General features: G+C 35.8%; 2 protein-coding genes across 2 annotated transcripts; both read right to left on the reverse strand.

Moving 5' to 3' along the window:
• Window positions 1–5848: 5848 nt before the first annotated feature.
• foxi1 (forkhead box i1) lies at window positions 5849–7072 on the reverse strand. Its single transcript, XM_067369978.1, has 2 exons — window positions 6448–7072; window positions 5849–6348 (listed from the first exon to the last, which is right to left on the reverse strand). The coding sequence occupies exons 1-2, from the start codon at window positions 7070–7072 to the stop codon at window positions 5849–5851; spliced, it is 1125 nt and encodes a 374-aa protein (XP_067226079.1).
• Window positions 7073–13010: 5938 nt separating this feature from the next.
• Window positions 13011–16494, reverse strand: zgc:112964 (uncharacterized protein LOC503764 homolog). The gene is made up of 9 exons (XM_067369495.1): window positions 16483–16494; window positions 16173–16296; window positions 15961–15984; window positions 15047–15180; window positions 14691–14969; window positions 14502–14597; window positions 14268–14424; window positions 13883–13965; window positions 13011–13790 (listed from the first exon to the last, which is right to left on the reverse strand). Exons 2-9 carry the CDS (start codon window positions 16228–16230, stop codon window positions 13710–13712), a joined length of 912 nt encoding a protein of 303 aa, XP_067225596.1. The 5' UTR covers window positions 16231–16296; window positions 16483–16494; the 3' UTR covers window positions 13011–13709.
• Between the last annotated feature and the right edge of the window lie 438 nt (window positions 16495–16932).

Here is a 16932-nt window from a genome sequence, read left to right on the forward strand (position 1 = left end):
AATACTCCTCTTGCACTGCTCTGTGATCCGCCACGCATTACATAATCACGTAGGAAAGGTCACACGTGACACAGGTGGACGTACTGCGGTTGAGCAAAAAATCTAATTTTCTCTTCCAACTTCAAAATGGTTTACTTTTTTTTGGTAAAGGCCATTTGACTTGATCTTTGCATGTTTGCTTTGTAGACAGTGGGTCGGCACTCCCTCCTACGTAACGCGTGACCTTTTTCCGATGTGATTATGTAATGCGTGGCGCATTGCAGAGCTAGTGCAAGATAAGCATTTGTGGTTAAAAAGTATATAATTTTTTTTTTTTTTTAGAAAATTACCAATCGTTTCGCTAGATAAGACCCTTATTCCTCGTCTGGGATCGTGTAGAGCCCTTTGAAGCTGCACTGAAACTGACATTTGGACCTTCGATCCGTTGGTAACTCTTGAAGTTTTTGTTGAATGTTTTCGTCAAAAACCTTAATTTCTTTTCGACTGAAGAAAGAAAGACATAAACATCTTGGATCACATGGGGGTGAGTAAATTATCAGGAAATTTGAATTCTAAAGTGAACTTATCCTTTAAAAAACATTTTTTAATAATTTTACTTTTATTTTATTTATTACATTTATTTACAAATATGTTTTTAAATATGTATATAATATTAATATTTATTGTATTCATATGTCATATATAACATTAACATATATTAATACTTACAAAAAACAATGTAGCAATATTAAGATATTAAGATAATATCCAACTAGAATTTCATTCTAAAACATTTTTTAAACTTGTTTTTAAGGACTTCATATCCTTAAACTTTAAATAAAATAAAAAAATAAAAAAATAAATAAATATATATATATATATATATATATATATATATATATATATATATATATATATATATATATATATATATATATACTTTTTAAACTGCTGAAAGAAGTTCGCATGTATGCACTCTTTTTGGTTGTTTTTCTATTGATTGAACTAACAAATGAACATTATTCTGAAATATAGGAAATCATATTTCTAAAAGAATGAGTAGGTGTGTTTAAACATTTTGCTGGAAGTGTACATTTAACTGACTGACTTCCTAAAAATGCAAGTTAACCTAGGATACACTTCTCCCTGTTCTTGTGTCCCTAACAGGTAAAAGCATCTGTTCGGCTAATGGCAATGGTGTTTCACACATCCCATGTGCAACACTATCCTCCAGTTACTCATCAGTTTGGTCTCAATCTCTGAGTCGCTGAGTGACTGCACTTCCCCAGGCCGAGCCTTATCAGCGCTGACGGTAACACGATTCCTCAAAAGCAGCAGATCTCCACGCCAAACTCTGTTTATCTTTACAAACCCACTGATCGAGCGCTTAGTACCTGATCTGTGAACTATTTGGGAATTGAAAAGCACGAACCCACACAAACTTTTGTCCACATCCGCATAGTCAAATGGCTTGATTTTAAAACTGATGCATTTCTGGTGCCACAAACACCTCACCTTACATCTTGTTTTTTCCCGGCATTTCCGTGCAAGGGTCAGATGTCAGTAGAAAGTGATATTTCCTCTTCCTGCTCAGGGAAAACAGGATTAGATTAGATCAGATTATCAGATTGGATTAGATTAGATTAGATTAGATTAGAATAATCTTGGTCAAAAGTCTCAACAGCCCGTGTTATGATGAAGCTCTAGTTTAGGTTGATGGGTGACCAAAGAGTTTAAACCTCTGATTATGGTCTTTCCTCATAGGAGGGGGACTAGAAGAACATCAGCACCCGTGGAGACCCCCACAGAGAGGCATGCTGGCCAATCCCTGCCCCAGGGCATCCTCACCTTACATACAGGGGCCTGGCACCTGAGAGATGGGAAAGGTGAAGGGTGAGGGCCCCCAGGGGCCCCATGATCAGTCTGGACCTTCAGCAATAAGTCAGTGTCCATCTGTGGCGCAAATATTCATGATTTACTACACGACAAAAACTGGTTAAGAATAAACTGTTTTTTAAATGCACAAATAGAATGAGACACACAATATCATAAATGATTAAATGTATCAATTATTGAATATTTCCATGAATTTCATATATCATTTGGTTAGTAATTAGAAACATTACATCCACGCACTTCTTAGTCCAAGTGAATACTTCGGTAAAGTTGGTTTTATATTCGCACATTCGGACTTCTGATCAATTCAGACTTTCCAATAAATATGCAATAAATTAATGTTTGCAAATTTTAAGCAGCGACATGATATTGACAACCAACGATTGTCAACTTACAACATTTTTCACAGTCGATCAAAATAGGCAAGTATTGTTTTAATGGCATATTTACTTGTGAATGTCCACTGAATGTCCAATGTAGTAATTAACAAGGCTATACGGATGTGCGAATATAAAACCAACTTTACCGAAGTCAAGTGAATATTTCTCAGGGTTTATTTTCAAACTACAGACAGAAACACATCAAAACATTATTTTGGCCAACAAACAATGTAATTAAAAAATTAATAAAAAAAACATTATATATATATATATATATATATATATATATATATATACACACACCATTTAAAAAGCATGACAACTTTCATCAATAAAATGACGTTGCAAAATAGCTAACTTACTTGCCAGAAAGCTAGCATACAAAAATAATATTATAGTCTAAAAACATCATAACAATTTAAGACCATATAAAACATAAAAATGTTTAGTTTCATGTGTGTTTGAAACTAGCTCACAAAACGAGTTTTATACACACGTGTGTACTATTTGGTTATTTAGCTATGGGCTAACATTAGCTAGGCTAAATGAAATCAGGCAAAAAAAATATGAGGTAAGTGAATCAAGTTAAGCCTAATTACCCGTAGTGGACGAACATGCTGTTCAAACTTTCTTCAGGTCACATTAGTATGGTTGAATTCATATTATTCCTTTTTAAGCGTCAGCAATTTGTTCAGTATCGATGTGTGACGACGTTTCAATCTATACAGAATGCGCGTTCGTTTGTTTTGCACAATAATTCATGCAAATGGACAGAAATCATCGCGTTTGTTTGTTTTGCACAATAATTCATGTAAATGGACAGAAACCATCGAATCCCAGGAATAATTAAACCAAATGGACATTTATTTGCTGTAATTGCAATTGTACAGTTCTGCTTGTCCGTTTATTTAAAAAAAAATGCGACGAGTCTTTCCGTAGCCTACATAGTGGACTTACTTTTGTTGTTTTTGGGTCAGTGGGGCTCTATTTGTTTCATTTATAAAAAGAACATGCAAAAATCAATTTAATACATTCAATTACTTAAATACATCATAAAGTATGGTGCATTTACGTTGTGGGCACTTTTTCCAAATCATTTCAATGGCAAAAAGTGTCCCAATAACTCTGAATTCACCCCTATATGCAATATTTCTAGACTGTGTCGGTCAACATGAAAATAAGGATGCTTACACGTTACACTTGAGTCATTAAATCAGTTTTTGTAGACATTTTTTATTATTATTTATTGTCTACAAAATACAGTTCCCTTTTGAAAAAAACAGCATGCTGGTTAAAGTAGATTTTGAAGCTGGTATGCTGGTTTGAGCTGGTTTATGCTGGACAAGTGCTGGTCCTAAAATGTTCCTAAACTGGTCCAGGACCAGCACTTGACCAGCATAAACCAGCTCAAACCAGCATACCAGCTTCAAAACCTATACCTTACCAGCATATACTGTTCTTTTCAATAGGGTTGTAAGAAATGTAATACAAAGAAGAACTTATAAACTTAACTTAACTAGTTAAACTATTTTTAAAAACATCTTTCCTTTATACTATCTTAGTATTATTTGTCAACCCTTATAGTGTTTTATAAATGAATACAACTGACTGCATGTAGGTCTACCTACCTGTACATATAATTTTTGTCCATTTCAATTATGTACTTCTCACCACAGATCTATTCTGACTATGAGAATCCATCCCTCAATAGTGGAACAACAATGTCCTTTGTTAGAATAAAGACACACAGGGGGAAATTCGCTCTGAGTGCTTTCATTTGTTCGCAGATCACTGTGTTTTCACTAGAGAGCAGCAGGGTGTCTCTGGTGATGCCAGATCCATTCGTGTTCCAGCACTGTTGACACGAATCCCCTGTCAGTTCTGCTTTATCCCAGACAACAGAGCCAATTCAGCTGTATTTCAGTTATGTGTTTATTTTTATTTTCTTTCTTTGATATGGGGCATCCAGTGGATTGACTTTGAAAAAAGACCAGAATGAACCAGCCCCAAAAAATTCTATCCCAAACATCTAAAGAGATTTTTACTCTTGAAAATGAAGTTTCAAATTAGAACAAAAGAGCCTGAGCCTTATGCCATATAGGAGAACCTTTATAGATTTGACAAAACGTTTGCAGTTTGTTAGAAAAGTGATTTAAAGTGTTTTACACAGAATAGAAACATCTGCATGATGTTTGAAGAACTTAAAATCTCCAATCTCCTGTGAAAAGTGAACCTAGAAACATCTGCATGATGTTTGAAGAACTTAAAATCTCTAAAGAACCAACTCAAGAACCTGTGTTTTTTAAAGAGTGAGGATCATGTGAAAGCATTTTCATACACCGTTAAATAAGCAGAGTGTAAATAAAAGCTTCCAGACAAACAGTTGAACTTTTGAACTCTCCAGATATGAAGCTGTGATGACTTCGATTATGGTCGATCGCCTGCATTCAAAGTGACAAGCGGAAAATATCTCAGTCTCACCTACTGTTTTCATGCAGCTCAGACTGGACTTGAGTTAATGGTAGAAGTGGGATCTGAATCTCTGGATAAACCGGCAGATCATATAAGGCTATTTACACCATCACCCAGTTGAGTCTGTGCCATTCAGCGCCAGTAGTTGTACAGTAAATAAACAGGCCCTGGTGCTGAAAAACTTCCCTGAGATAATGAGGACATTGAAGAGTTAAAAGTGTCTGGGTTTTGCAGAAAGCAATTAGGAGAGCCCACAGCAGGGGCACGGATTAATTCAAACGCTCGATTAAACCTGAAATTCTTTTGATAAATAATTGTCAACTCAATATGTTTGCTGGAGTTGATCTGTTATGGGAAAAAAGATGGGGGCTGGTTAAAGTACTTTGAAATTTAGGGTTTCAGAAATACATTTTCACTGTACTCCGTGTAATCTGAAATTTCAGTGCTTCTGTTTAAAACGGAACAGTACTTTTAGTGCAAAAGCTAATTAAAAGTTGTCTTTAAACTGCCTGTTTGATTGCAGCCATCTACAAACAAACTATATATAATTGCGAGCGACTGTAAACAAACTACATAAACATGCAAACATGTTAATTGCTGTTACATCCATACGGCCACCCGCTGACTCCGTGGGAACACACTGAGATGCACTAGGTGTTTGTGTTTGTTGTGCCATTGAGCAGATAATGACAGAACATCATGCAAATGATGTTTTGCTCATCATATAGAGCAAATAAACAGAAACCCAAGCTACAGACATGTCAGATATATGCACGTTTTATTTACAAAATCAGAAACATTCCATTTAAATAAAATATATCTACATTTCGTCTACAAAAAACAGCATCTCAGAAGGCACTTGTTATAGTGGCCTAGGAAATAGACATGTGTGGACATGTAAAAGTATCACAGTTTGGTGCAGAATTACCATTTACTAAAGGCAGAATACATGTAAATGATGCAAACCCACACCAAGCACTTGCCCCAGACAGGCCACACAATGAATTAAAATGAACTTCAAGCTGTGCAACTGAGGTGAAAGTGTATAGAGATGAAGTCTATTGTAACAGCTTGGCTATGTACTCACAGAGCACATTAGAGGTTCAACAAATTGAGCGTCTCTAAACTTCGGTTCCATCTCGGTTGTATATGAGATTATTGACACTGAAATGGTTGGAGAGCGAGTTGATTAAGCCACTGTTATTATGGGATGTTGAGTAGTAGTTTAGTCTGTTGGGTTCTGATGGAGGGGCGAGTTCATGTCCAGACATGCCGTGCGTAAAATCCGCCAAGTGTCCAGAGCTGACGTCTCTGCTTCTGATCCCGTTGCCGTTTCCCGACATTACCGAGTTCATGTTACCGATAAAGTTGGTAAAACACGGGCTGTGCTCGGCGGACGGTGAGGGGGATGATTTGGGCTCGCTGGAGGTCGGAGAATTTTGGAGACTCTGCGGGGACGCGCTCATCAGGCTCGCCGTGTCCGCCAATTTAAGCGCGTCCTCGGATTTTACAGACAGACCACTGGCGTTTCCATCAGCTCGTCTTTTTCTCTTCCTTCTGAAGTTGCCGTTATCGAACATCTTCTCGCAGTTGGGGTCCAAAGTCCAGTAATTCCCTTTCCCTTAAAAAAATAAAAATAAAAAAATAGGTTAGTACTACACTCAAAATATAATTTAACACTAAATTGTATGATCTATAGGTAAAGAACGTTCAAACTTACCAGGGTCGTCCTCATCCCTCGCGACTTTCTTGAAGCAGTCGTTCAAGGACAGATTGTGTCTTATGGAGTTCTGCCATCCGGCTTTGCTTTTCTTATAAAAAGGAAAGTTGTCGGCCACATACTGATAAATCTGACTGAGAGTCAGTTTCTTATCCTGAGCGTTCTGAATAGCCATCGCAATCAGCGCTGAATACGAGTACGGCGGTCTAACCATCTTGAAAAGTTCTTGCTGACTCGAAATGGAGAGCCACCCGAGATCTGCGCTTCCGAAGCCGGTGGGCGGAGGAAGAAACTGCCGCTGGTTCGACCCAAATCCTGACTGAATGTTCGGGCCTGAGAGATACGGGGAAGAGGTGATACCTGGGCTGTTCATCCACAGGTAAGGGTTGGTTGTGGGCGAGGTGTACTCGCCGAGTCCGTAGCTGGAAGGATGCGCAGGTGGCCTTTGCGCGTGGTGGTGGTGGTGGTGATGGTGGAGGTTCTGTTGATACATGCTGAAGTTGGTGTCGCAGTACACGGTCATGTCCAGGATGTCCTGCGCGTTGTGGTGCTGGAGGGGACTGGTCTGCTGGCTAGACGGCTGCTGCCCAAACGCGTTCATAATCCGTTCCCCCTCTAGAAACATGAAGCGAGCTGAGTTTCTCCGATCAGTCCTGCTGAATGTGCTCGTGTCTGAGGGTTTACTCTAGAGTGCCCGAGTACGCATCAGGGGAGGGTTATTTAACCTGTCCGGGGCGCATGCAGTGAATGAACTGCTGGTTGGCAACCCCTCCCACTGTCACACTTCTCCTCAATTAACTTCATCCAGTATGCATCGAGATCATTCATGTGATAAGCATTTGGGAGGCAGCTGAACACAAAGATTGTTTAAATACAAAAAGTTGAAAAAAATAAAAAATAAATATATATATATATATATATATATATATATATATATATATATATATATATATATATATATATATATATATATATATATATATATATAAAGAACATACCTAGCACTACTTATAAATAGGCTATACAAATAAAGTAAATACAATTAAATTAGAATATAGGCTAGAGGAGATGCTGGTTGTCACACCATAGAATAGTCTCAGTGTAGGTCAGTATTAAAATTAAAGTACTGACTAAATAACCAGGCTAAATAAAACACATTTCCTTGTAATGCGCAGTTTAAAACAAGGATAGCGGGGCATGTTGTCACTATATTTGTGCTATATTTGCCATTGAAATAACGTAACGGGTTGTAAACAGTATGTCAAACCATTATCTTGGTCCAAAAAATATTGTATAAATTGCATGTATTTTATTAAAACACATGTGACAGCTTTAAGACAGAAAGAAAAAAAAAATGAATATAGGATGAACTCAGGGTGATTGGGACACTTTTTGCCTTTGGGATGACTTGGAAAATATGTCCCAATCAACCTGAATTCACGCTGTGTTAGTGTGGTTGTGTTGTGTTCATCCAACAGATAGCAGAAATAGGTGACAGCATTATTCTAATTTAAAACGACTGAATTAAATTGAAACCCACATTCAAAACAGCTGCTAGAGGAAAAAAAGCATTTGTGCATCTGGACGTTTGACTCAAAAAAATCATTATTGATAACAACCAACCCCATACTCCTCTATCTATAAATCTAATGAAATAAATATTTTAAAGTTTTGGAAGGAAATCATGGTGCGACCGATAAAATGAGATGTTTAGCCTAGTTTAGACAGAAGTTAATTATGTATTATGATCACTTAACATGAAAATTAGTCTAATTGGACGAAACGCCCCACCCCCACACTATGCAAATGTACAGTCCATCTTCTATCACCCGAACTCAGTTTCGCTTGAATTTACAAATGGATACAAGTCGACACAAGACTCAAAATGAACATGAATTTTATTGCTTTGGAAAAGTGTTCAATTATTCGGCTTTTGAATTAGCCTACTATATCGATTATTATAGCCATTGATTTATGCACTTTGCTTTTTTTCTGTCTGTTTTACATTTTTGAAAATGCACAGGGCATTCATCGGACGAGAAAAATTAATGCAAATTAAAAAGTAATGTGGAAAACTATAGGTTTACTCTGGGAATATTTGTTTCACTAACTTAATAATTGTTTGTTGTATATAATTAAAGTAAACACAAATGATAGGGTCTTTTATCTTTTAATATATAATTAAGTTCTTTGTAAACTTGTACCTCCTTCCTCTTATTCCTAACTCCACAACTGTTCCCCACTCATCTCAGGAAGGTGCAAAGGGATATCATCATCTAGTCCTAAAAAACTTAATGAGATTAAACAAACCTCTATTAGGATGAAAAGGTCAGGAAGCGTGAAAATAAAATATCTGGAAGAAATGCTTTACATCATGTGCATGTTATTCACAATGTGATTAAAGTAATAAAGGTCCTTAGACCCAGTGAAGGCGAATAGCGCCACCTTCTGTCCATTTGGAGAACATGAACATTTCAACTGTATTCAGAGAAGAGCTGATGTTGTCACTATACGAATCCTCAAAAGCAAATGGGTTGATAAAATGACAGACTGACACACAATGACCAGCAAACGCCCTTTGTCAGCTTGTAAAATTTTTAATCTTTCCCCAGTTTGTCTTCTTTTTTGACACCAGAAAATGTGTTTAGCAGATGTTAATTGAGGTCTTAATTGAACATAAGATAATGCAGTGGATCATAAATAAGTAAATAAACAAACAAACAAATATTTTTTTTAAATGTCCATATTCACTTATTTTGCATAAAGTTGATACATTTTCAATTTTAAATGTGCTACTTTTGTTTCTGGCATATAATTTGTGTAAAAAATAAAAAAATAACTATTAAACAAGTTTACACTGTCATCTTACCATACATATTTATTTTTTTATGCAATGGATTCATTTAAATGAATTTAACTTTGTGTTACCTGATGTTGTGTTCCCTCCTGTCCTCCAGGGTCAGTAAAGAAGCAGCGCTGAGGTTCGTTTCCTTACTAGAATTAACACTCTATCTGCATATAATCCTTCTAAACCTTCATAAACCAGCTGAAAACACAACTCTACAAATCACAAACACAAAGCCACTTACCTTACAAAAAATAAATTCCATTAAAAATCTTTATTTATTTAATTAATTAGTATTTTTTATTTTGCACTACTTCCATAACAGGGAACTCTGGTCCCGGGGCAGCCGAGGCAGGGAGCACTGGCACCATGTCTCATGCAGTGACCTGAAAAAAAAAAGAAGTAAATTCTGTCCAAAATAAACACCAGATAAAAACAAGTAATGCAAAAAAGGAGGCAACATTTTTAAATAATAAAAAAAAAAAAAAATTGCTTGCACACAATTTCTGAAACTATGGCTTCATTTCTCGAAACCCTACACACAAAACCACAAAACACGCACAACACATGCAAAATGTCACACGTCTCTAGCAAAAGCAAACACTTCATTCAAAATGTCTCGGGTTACTTGTGTAACCCTGGTTCCCTGAATAAGGGAACGAGACGCTACGTCATGAAATGGAACTATTTTAACTCTTCTAAAAATGGTGTTTTTGCATAGTAACTCTACACACAAACCATTAAATAATTAGCCATATCAAACTACACACGGATGCGGAAAATGTAAAACACTACTATATTGTGTCTCTGGCTTGTTCAGTGTGCAGTACATGTGCAGTATGCGCACAAATAAACTGTGTGTATGTATTCATAATCTTTGCACAATTGATGAATTTTACAGTTATTGAACTGAACTGACTGAATAATGACACTATTGGCTTGTTAGAGCTGCTTTTCAGGAGAATTTGAAATTGTTAGTATTGTGAAGCCGCTTTGAAACAATCTGTATAAAGTGCTACAGAATAGAGGTGACTTGACTTGTATGCATATTCAGTCTATATTTACAAAAGAAACAAAAATGCAAAATCAAATCAAATTACACTATAAAACGAAATGCAAAGGGGTAAAAATAAATTTATTTCTCAAAACAATGAGTTTTGATTATGTGTAATTGTTTTCACACATGATCGTTGGGTTTGGGTAATCAGTAAATGAGTGTGCTATTTGTATATGTAGAATGCTTTTATAACGTTTTTAATACATTTTGCCTCCATTTAAGATGTTTTAAAGGGTTAATTCACCCAAAAATGAAAATTCTGCCATTTATTACTCACGCTCATCCCGTTCCACACCCATAAGACATCCGTTAATCTTTGGATCACAAATTGAGATATTTTAGTTGAAATCCGTTGACTCAGTGAGGCCTCCATAGGGAGCAATGACATTTCCTCTTTCAAGATCCATAAAGGTACTAAAAACATATTTAAATCGGTTCATGTGAGTTCAGTGGTTCAATAAAGTGACGAGAATATTTTTGGTGCACCAAAAAAACAAAATAACGACTTATTTAGTGATGGCTGATTTCAAAACACTGCTTCAGGAAGCTTCGGAGCATAAATGAATCAGTGTATCGAATCACGAATCATGATTCAGCGTGTCAAACTGCCAATGGCTGAAATCACATGACTTTGGTGTACAGTTCAGAGAACATATTTTAACATCCTAAGAATTTATATTCTGTATCTTTTTGAAAAAAATCATAAAATTTTATGCAAGAAGAACAACGTCACACTGGTGACTCACATCGTGCCAATGTATGTTGGTTTGCATAACAAATTTTTAGATAAAATAAAACGTATTTTAACAAAAACATGCAAACAATTTGACAGAGCTGTACTGCTCTGCTCTGTCCTGTAGAGGTCGCAAAAAGACCGCGATAAATAACCCAACCCCTGGGTTATGTCTGACTTTGGAGCTGGGTAACACAAAAAACTACCCAAACACTGGAAAATTAACCCCCCAAAATACCCAAAAGGCTCAACCCAGGACTTGGATAGAAAAAATAACCCAAGATTTTGTGGAGACTGGTATGCATTTTAATTCAAAATGGTAAATAAATAGTAAAAAAAAAAAAAAAAAAGTATATGCTAAACAGCAAAAATAAAAGTTAAAAATATTAAATGAACGCATGAAACATTGGGTAAGAAAAAGTAAATCATAATAAACAGTGCCTATGAACTGAATTTTAATATTCTTTCTAATGTCTGACCAGCAGATGGAGACATGAATTCATCATGATCTCTGATACTGAGAACTCAGTGATCCTGCTTGATTTTGGGCCTGCCCAAATACAAAAATGCAGTCTTTACTCCCACTTGAACACTTTATCCGAACTCCGGAAATACGTCATGCAAGCAGACAAGTGATCAAGTAAGTGTGGGTATTTGGACAGTCCCAGTGACACTTTCTCCATTACTGTGTAGAAATAAGAAACTCAAATATTAACACTAACATAAAACCATGATGTGCATGTAAAATGCTTCTTCATGCTTGTGTACAATGCAACTTATAAATGTGGGTGTATTTGTTTAATAAATAACACAACCCTTTTTTTCCTATGATTTGTTTTACCCTCAGTATGTAAAACAGCCTTATGTATTGTTCTGTTTAGGCCTATTAACGCTAGCAATGTCAAACCCTTATGCCAGATCAGCAAAGATTTCTAAATGAAAGAGGCATGTGTGTACCAATCAGATAATAGTTAAACTGTTTAAGTTTAAATCAAATGTAAAATATCACATTCTGTATATGATGACATAAGACTCTCCTTTCTTAAAGGATTAGTTCACTTTCAAATAAAAATGACCCCAAGCTTTACTCACCCTCAAGCTAACCTAGGTGTATATGACTTTCTTCTTTCTGAAGAACACAATCTGAGAAATATTAATAAATATCCTGATGCATCTGAGCTTTATAATGGCAGTGAGCGGGATCAATGAGAATGAACTGAAGAAAGTGCCTCCATCCACATTTATCCATCATAAACGCGGGGGTTAATAAAGGCCTTTTGAAGTGAAGCAATGCATTTGTGTAAAAAAAATATGTCCATTTTTAACAAGTTATGAAGTAAAATATCTAGTTTCCGCCAGACCGCCTTCCGTATTCTACTTACAAAGAAAGTGTAAAAGTCTCACAGTTCAAAAAGCTTACGCTATACGTACTACGCCTTCCCTATTCAACTTACGGGAAAAAAACTTAACCGACGTGACGCCAGTTTACACTTTCTTCGTAACTTGAATACGGAAGGTGGTCTGGCGGATATAAAGCTCAGATGCATCAGGATATTTATTAATATTTCTCCAATTGTGTTCATCAGAAAGAATAAAGTCAGATACACCTAGGATGGCTTGAGGGTGAGTAAAGCTTGGGCTAATTTTCACTTGAAAGTGAACTAATCCTTTAATATAATAAAATCACAAAAAAATTTAGCATTTTATGTAGCATGCTGGTATCTCGCTAACTCTCAATAAGCATCTGTCTCCCCCTTGTGGTGAGCCAAGGAACATGTGATTTAACTCATATTATGGAGGTTTTTTATTTAATGTTATAGTTGTTACACACTTCAGAATATAACATCAACCTTTTTTGATGAAGAAATGAAAAGCGAGAGCCAAATACTTCAAAATATAATATCTCCAAATAACAATAGGCCTATTACTGTTACTAAATCACTATTCTCCCATATCTACAAACATGCATTCAATTTGTATGCCTCACTGAATTAAACAGGACTGTTTGCATATTTAGTTTTGCATCGAACATACAAAAGTGGGTGAAGAAAAATTTAAAAAAAAATTTTACTCAATACAATCTTTTTTTGCACTCTATCGAGGCATGTTGTCACAAAAGCTCAATGTTTCTTTAGTTGACTACATCTTTTTTTCCTGAGCAATAAAGGTAGAAATAATAGCATTATATTCAGATTCACCGAAGTAAAAATGTGACAGCTAGCCTTGTCTCCCCAATAGACAATTACGATATGGATACCAGCAAACGGAGCCATAGAGGAATACAGGTTTACCACTATTGACACCGCAGACAGACAGATTAAACCGCTGTCACACCTCATACAAACATTCACCTTCTTGAAGAGTGACATTCCTCATCTGTGATTTTTTTTTTTTTTTTTTGAGAAATGAATGTGATTTGACTATGAATATGTCAAAGCTGACAGAAAACATTGTGCAAAGAACTTAAAACAGGAATGACAGCATTTCCATCCTCAATGGCTAGAATTGCTGGTTAGCCTCCCTGTATGAGGTATATTTTAATGGCAGGAATATTTGATTTAAGAGATTTAATGAACCAGTCTCTGAATTTCTTTCCTTGTATGAGTTACATATTACATATTACGATATTACGGCTGTGTCTTTTGGATTTTTCTTAAGTTCAGCTTCACGCTGTTCGGCAGGCCGGACTCAACCAGCTCCTGTTGTAGCTGTAATAAGGATGGACAGACAGATCACAATTTCTTGAATCGTCTAATAGCACCATAATAACATATTACATACATTAGTAAGTGCAACTTACTTTCTCTAAAAAAACCTCAATGTTTCCATTCTCTGTTAGGTCTGAAAATGATGTAACTCTCATCTGAACTCCTATGATATTTTCTAAGGGAAATAAAGCGCATGATTAATGATTAATACATTTGCATGCGTACTGTATACTGAACATACTGAAGAGGTCAAACAGGAATATAATATTTGACTTCATTAATGCTCACAACATTGCAGTGAAAACACACTTATACATTTATATTTCTGCATTTGCCAGATGTTTTATCCCATTTTAGGCTGATTAAATGTATAAATTCTGCATGTTCCTGGGAATGAAACTCATGGTTTTGACATTGCTAGTGCCACAAATAATAATAATAATATTAAAGATTATAATCTTGATGGCAATTATGTACCTGGTAGATTATTTTGATGTGGTCCACCGTCCACCCTGAAGGCCCATCGACCTGGAACATTTACATTACTGGAGTTCATAAGGTTTGGAATAACGCTCCCGTTGATTGATCCAGGAATCACAAAGTAGGCCGTGGAGTTTACTGTGTCATAACCAGCCTGCACAAACAAGGAAATAAGTAATTATTGAGAAGATCAAGAAGAGATAACTGTATTTTGTTCTATTGATGTTTTACCTGCACCAGTTTACTCGACGAAGCGCAGTCACCATAATTCATCAGAACAAAAGACAAATCACCACCCGAAATTAAAACTACTTGAAACGACGTTTCCTGCAAAGTTTGGGAACACTGACTGTCACAGCAGTTTTGAGAATAGCACATCTGTAAGCTCGAGCCTGAAGGAGTTTTAACAAATGAACTTACCGTGCCAGAGTGATATTCGTACTCAACTCTATCCCAAGTTGCAACAAGGACCCAAGTAGCCGTGAAGCTCAGATCAGGGAAATACTGGTTTATGTCCTGAGTGGCTTGAGTAAGCACACTTCCGTATGAGTACTCCTGATATGAGATGATGCCATTCCTACTGACATCAACATCTATCCAGAGGGGAGCAATGATGTCTTCACTTCCACTGATGGGAAAGTACTGAGCGATATACTCTGATGAAGGCTGGTTGAATGTAAGGTACCCGTTACTATTAACCTGGGTAATTAAAGATATCAGTTATTACTAGTCATTTTTCTCATTCGCCATTTGCATTAACAGAGCTGAATTCTTACATAAGTCTTGTTGTATGTGCGGCCAAAGAACACAAAAGGTCTGTACAGGTCGACAAGAGTGGAGTTTTCATCCTCGACAGAAATATTAACAGTGTCTCCTGCCACTGAGCCGAATGGATAGAATACCACCGGCGCTGCAAGACAAACTAGTTCAAGCACCGATGACAATATACTCAGATCATGCTTTCTCACTTAAGGGGAGACACTACAGGCAAAAACACTGTCAATTTTGAGATTTGTTTTTTTCAGACTGGTGGAAAGAAAACATCCAAAATACACTTTTAAGTGTATATTTTATAGCACTTTATCTATTTGCATCTATAGATTTCAGTTACAGTAAATATCTTTAAAGGCCGTTTTCTCAAAATGAGTCAGAAATTTCCACTTCAGCAGAACTTATATACACCAAACTTTACAGTTTTATTCCTATCTATATTCTAAAGGTTTTTACAGAGGGATTTGTTGATATATAATTTGCCTGATTTTATACAACATTTTATTCCTAAAAAAAAAAATGGTGAATATATATATATATATTTTTCTGGCTGTTGATAGTATTTTCTGATTTATGGAGTGATAAAAAAGAGATATCCAAAATTCCCTCTGTAAAAACCTTTGTATTTAATATGTCCAAAAAAATAAACGAGAACTGTGAACCTGACGTCGTCCAATATTCAGATTTTTGTTCTAGAAATGTATGCAAATTAGTGCATATTTAATTAGATAACGCCTCATTTGCATATTTAAACATTACATTTTAGAAAACTTGTAATACAAAAAATGTTTGCAATTTTTAATGTATAATCAATCACCTGGGGTAGTATGGTGCTATCTATTAGTTAATTTTTTTTAACCCTATTCACCTGGGGTGTCTCGCCTATTTTATATGTTCTAGTTGTAAGGTAAATAATTACCTGTCTGTGCATTTGTCACCCTGCCTGTTGAAAAAAATACAAATAAATTTGAATACAATTCCACTGTCTTTGACATATCATGAAGGATATTATTCAGATGAATGGTAAAACTCACTTAGTAAGCTGTTCAATAAAATAATATGTGTTGGGAAAAAAAACAACAACATATATAAACTAGTGGAAACCAAGCGGCAAAAAAAAAAAAAACTCACTTAGTGACAAAACCGATATGAACACCAGCAGATATCGTGAAACTGGAGACAACCTCATGATAGATATTTGGATGAGATCAGAGATACCACAGAAATGTCACTGCAACAATTTCACAGAGAGTAACTAGAAAATCACAAGAAACCAAAGCAATATTAATACTTATTTTTTTTATTTTATAATCATTTCAGTTATACTTTAGCTCTACAAACAGATCTTTTCAGTTCATAGCATAATATAGATATACATAGACATATAATCAGAGAATAAGTCCAAACAAACAACACTACAGACAAAAAGTTAGATGTTTACCTCAGAAGGCTTCATGGACTATGCCTTCTGAAGGTTAAGATCTGACACTAATTATCATAGCACTGAAGGGAGGGACTTGTTCAGTCAATGCCTGTCAAATGTGTCCACAAATTCTCACAAAAAAACTCAATGTTCAAGCTATATAACAATTAAAGTGAAAGAACTGCTTGACTTCCCATCAGATGACAACTGTAGACATTTGTTTTTTCAAGAGTTCATTCCCTTGAAATTGTGTCTGGACTATTTCTTTGTGTCAGATTTGATAAATAGATTGAAAAAGCCATTCTGGAATTTGCAAAGAAAAACAGGCTAATGCATTTTTGCATAATTGAATTATGTTGACGTATGAAACAGTCCCACGAAACACTTGACGTAAGATATTTTTCCAGTTCGTACTCTCCACCAGTCAACAAACACAATTTCAAAACATACATGGACGATCGCCACAGC

Source organism: Chanodichthys erythropterus, chromosome 19, assembly GCF_024489055.1.
Source record: "Chanodichthys erythropterus isolate Z2021 chromosome 19, ASM2448905v1, whole genome shotgun sequence".
Taxonomy (NCBI): Eukaryota; Metazoa; Chordata; class Actinopteri; order Cypriniformes; family Xenocyprididae; genus Chanodichthys; species Chanodichthys erythropterus.

Coding starts and splice junctions, on each gene's coding strand:
- zgc:112964 (XM_067369495.1), bottom strand. CDS start 16,230: ATGAGGTTGTCTCCAGTTTCACGATATCTGCTGGTGTTCATATCGGTT. Junction 14,970..15,046: donor GCACATACAACAAGACTTAT/GTAAGAATTCAG, acceptor TTAATTACCCAG/GTTAATAGTAACGGGTACCT. Junction 13,966..14,267: donor ACATCAAAATAATCTACCAG/GTACATAATTGC, acceptor TATTTCCCTTAG/AAAATATCATAGGAGTTCAG.
- foxi1 (XM_067369978.1), bottom strand. CDS start 7,072: ATGTTTCTAGAGGGGGAACGGATTATGAACGCGTTTGGGCAGCAGCCG. Junction 6,349..6,447: donor GAGGGATGAGGACGACCCTG/GTAAGTTTGAAC, acceptor TATTTTTTTAAG/GGAAAGGGAATTACTGGACT.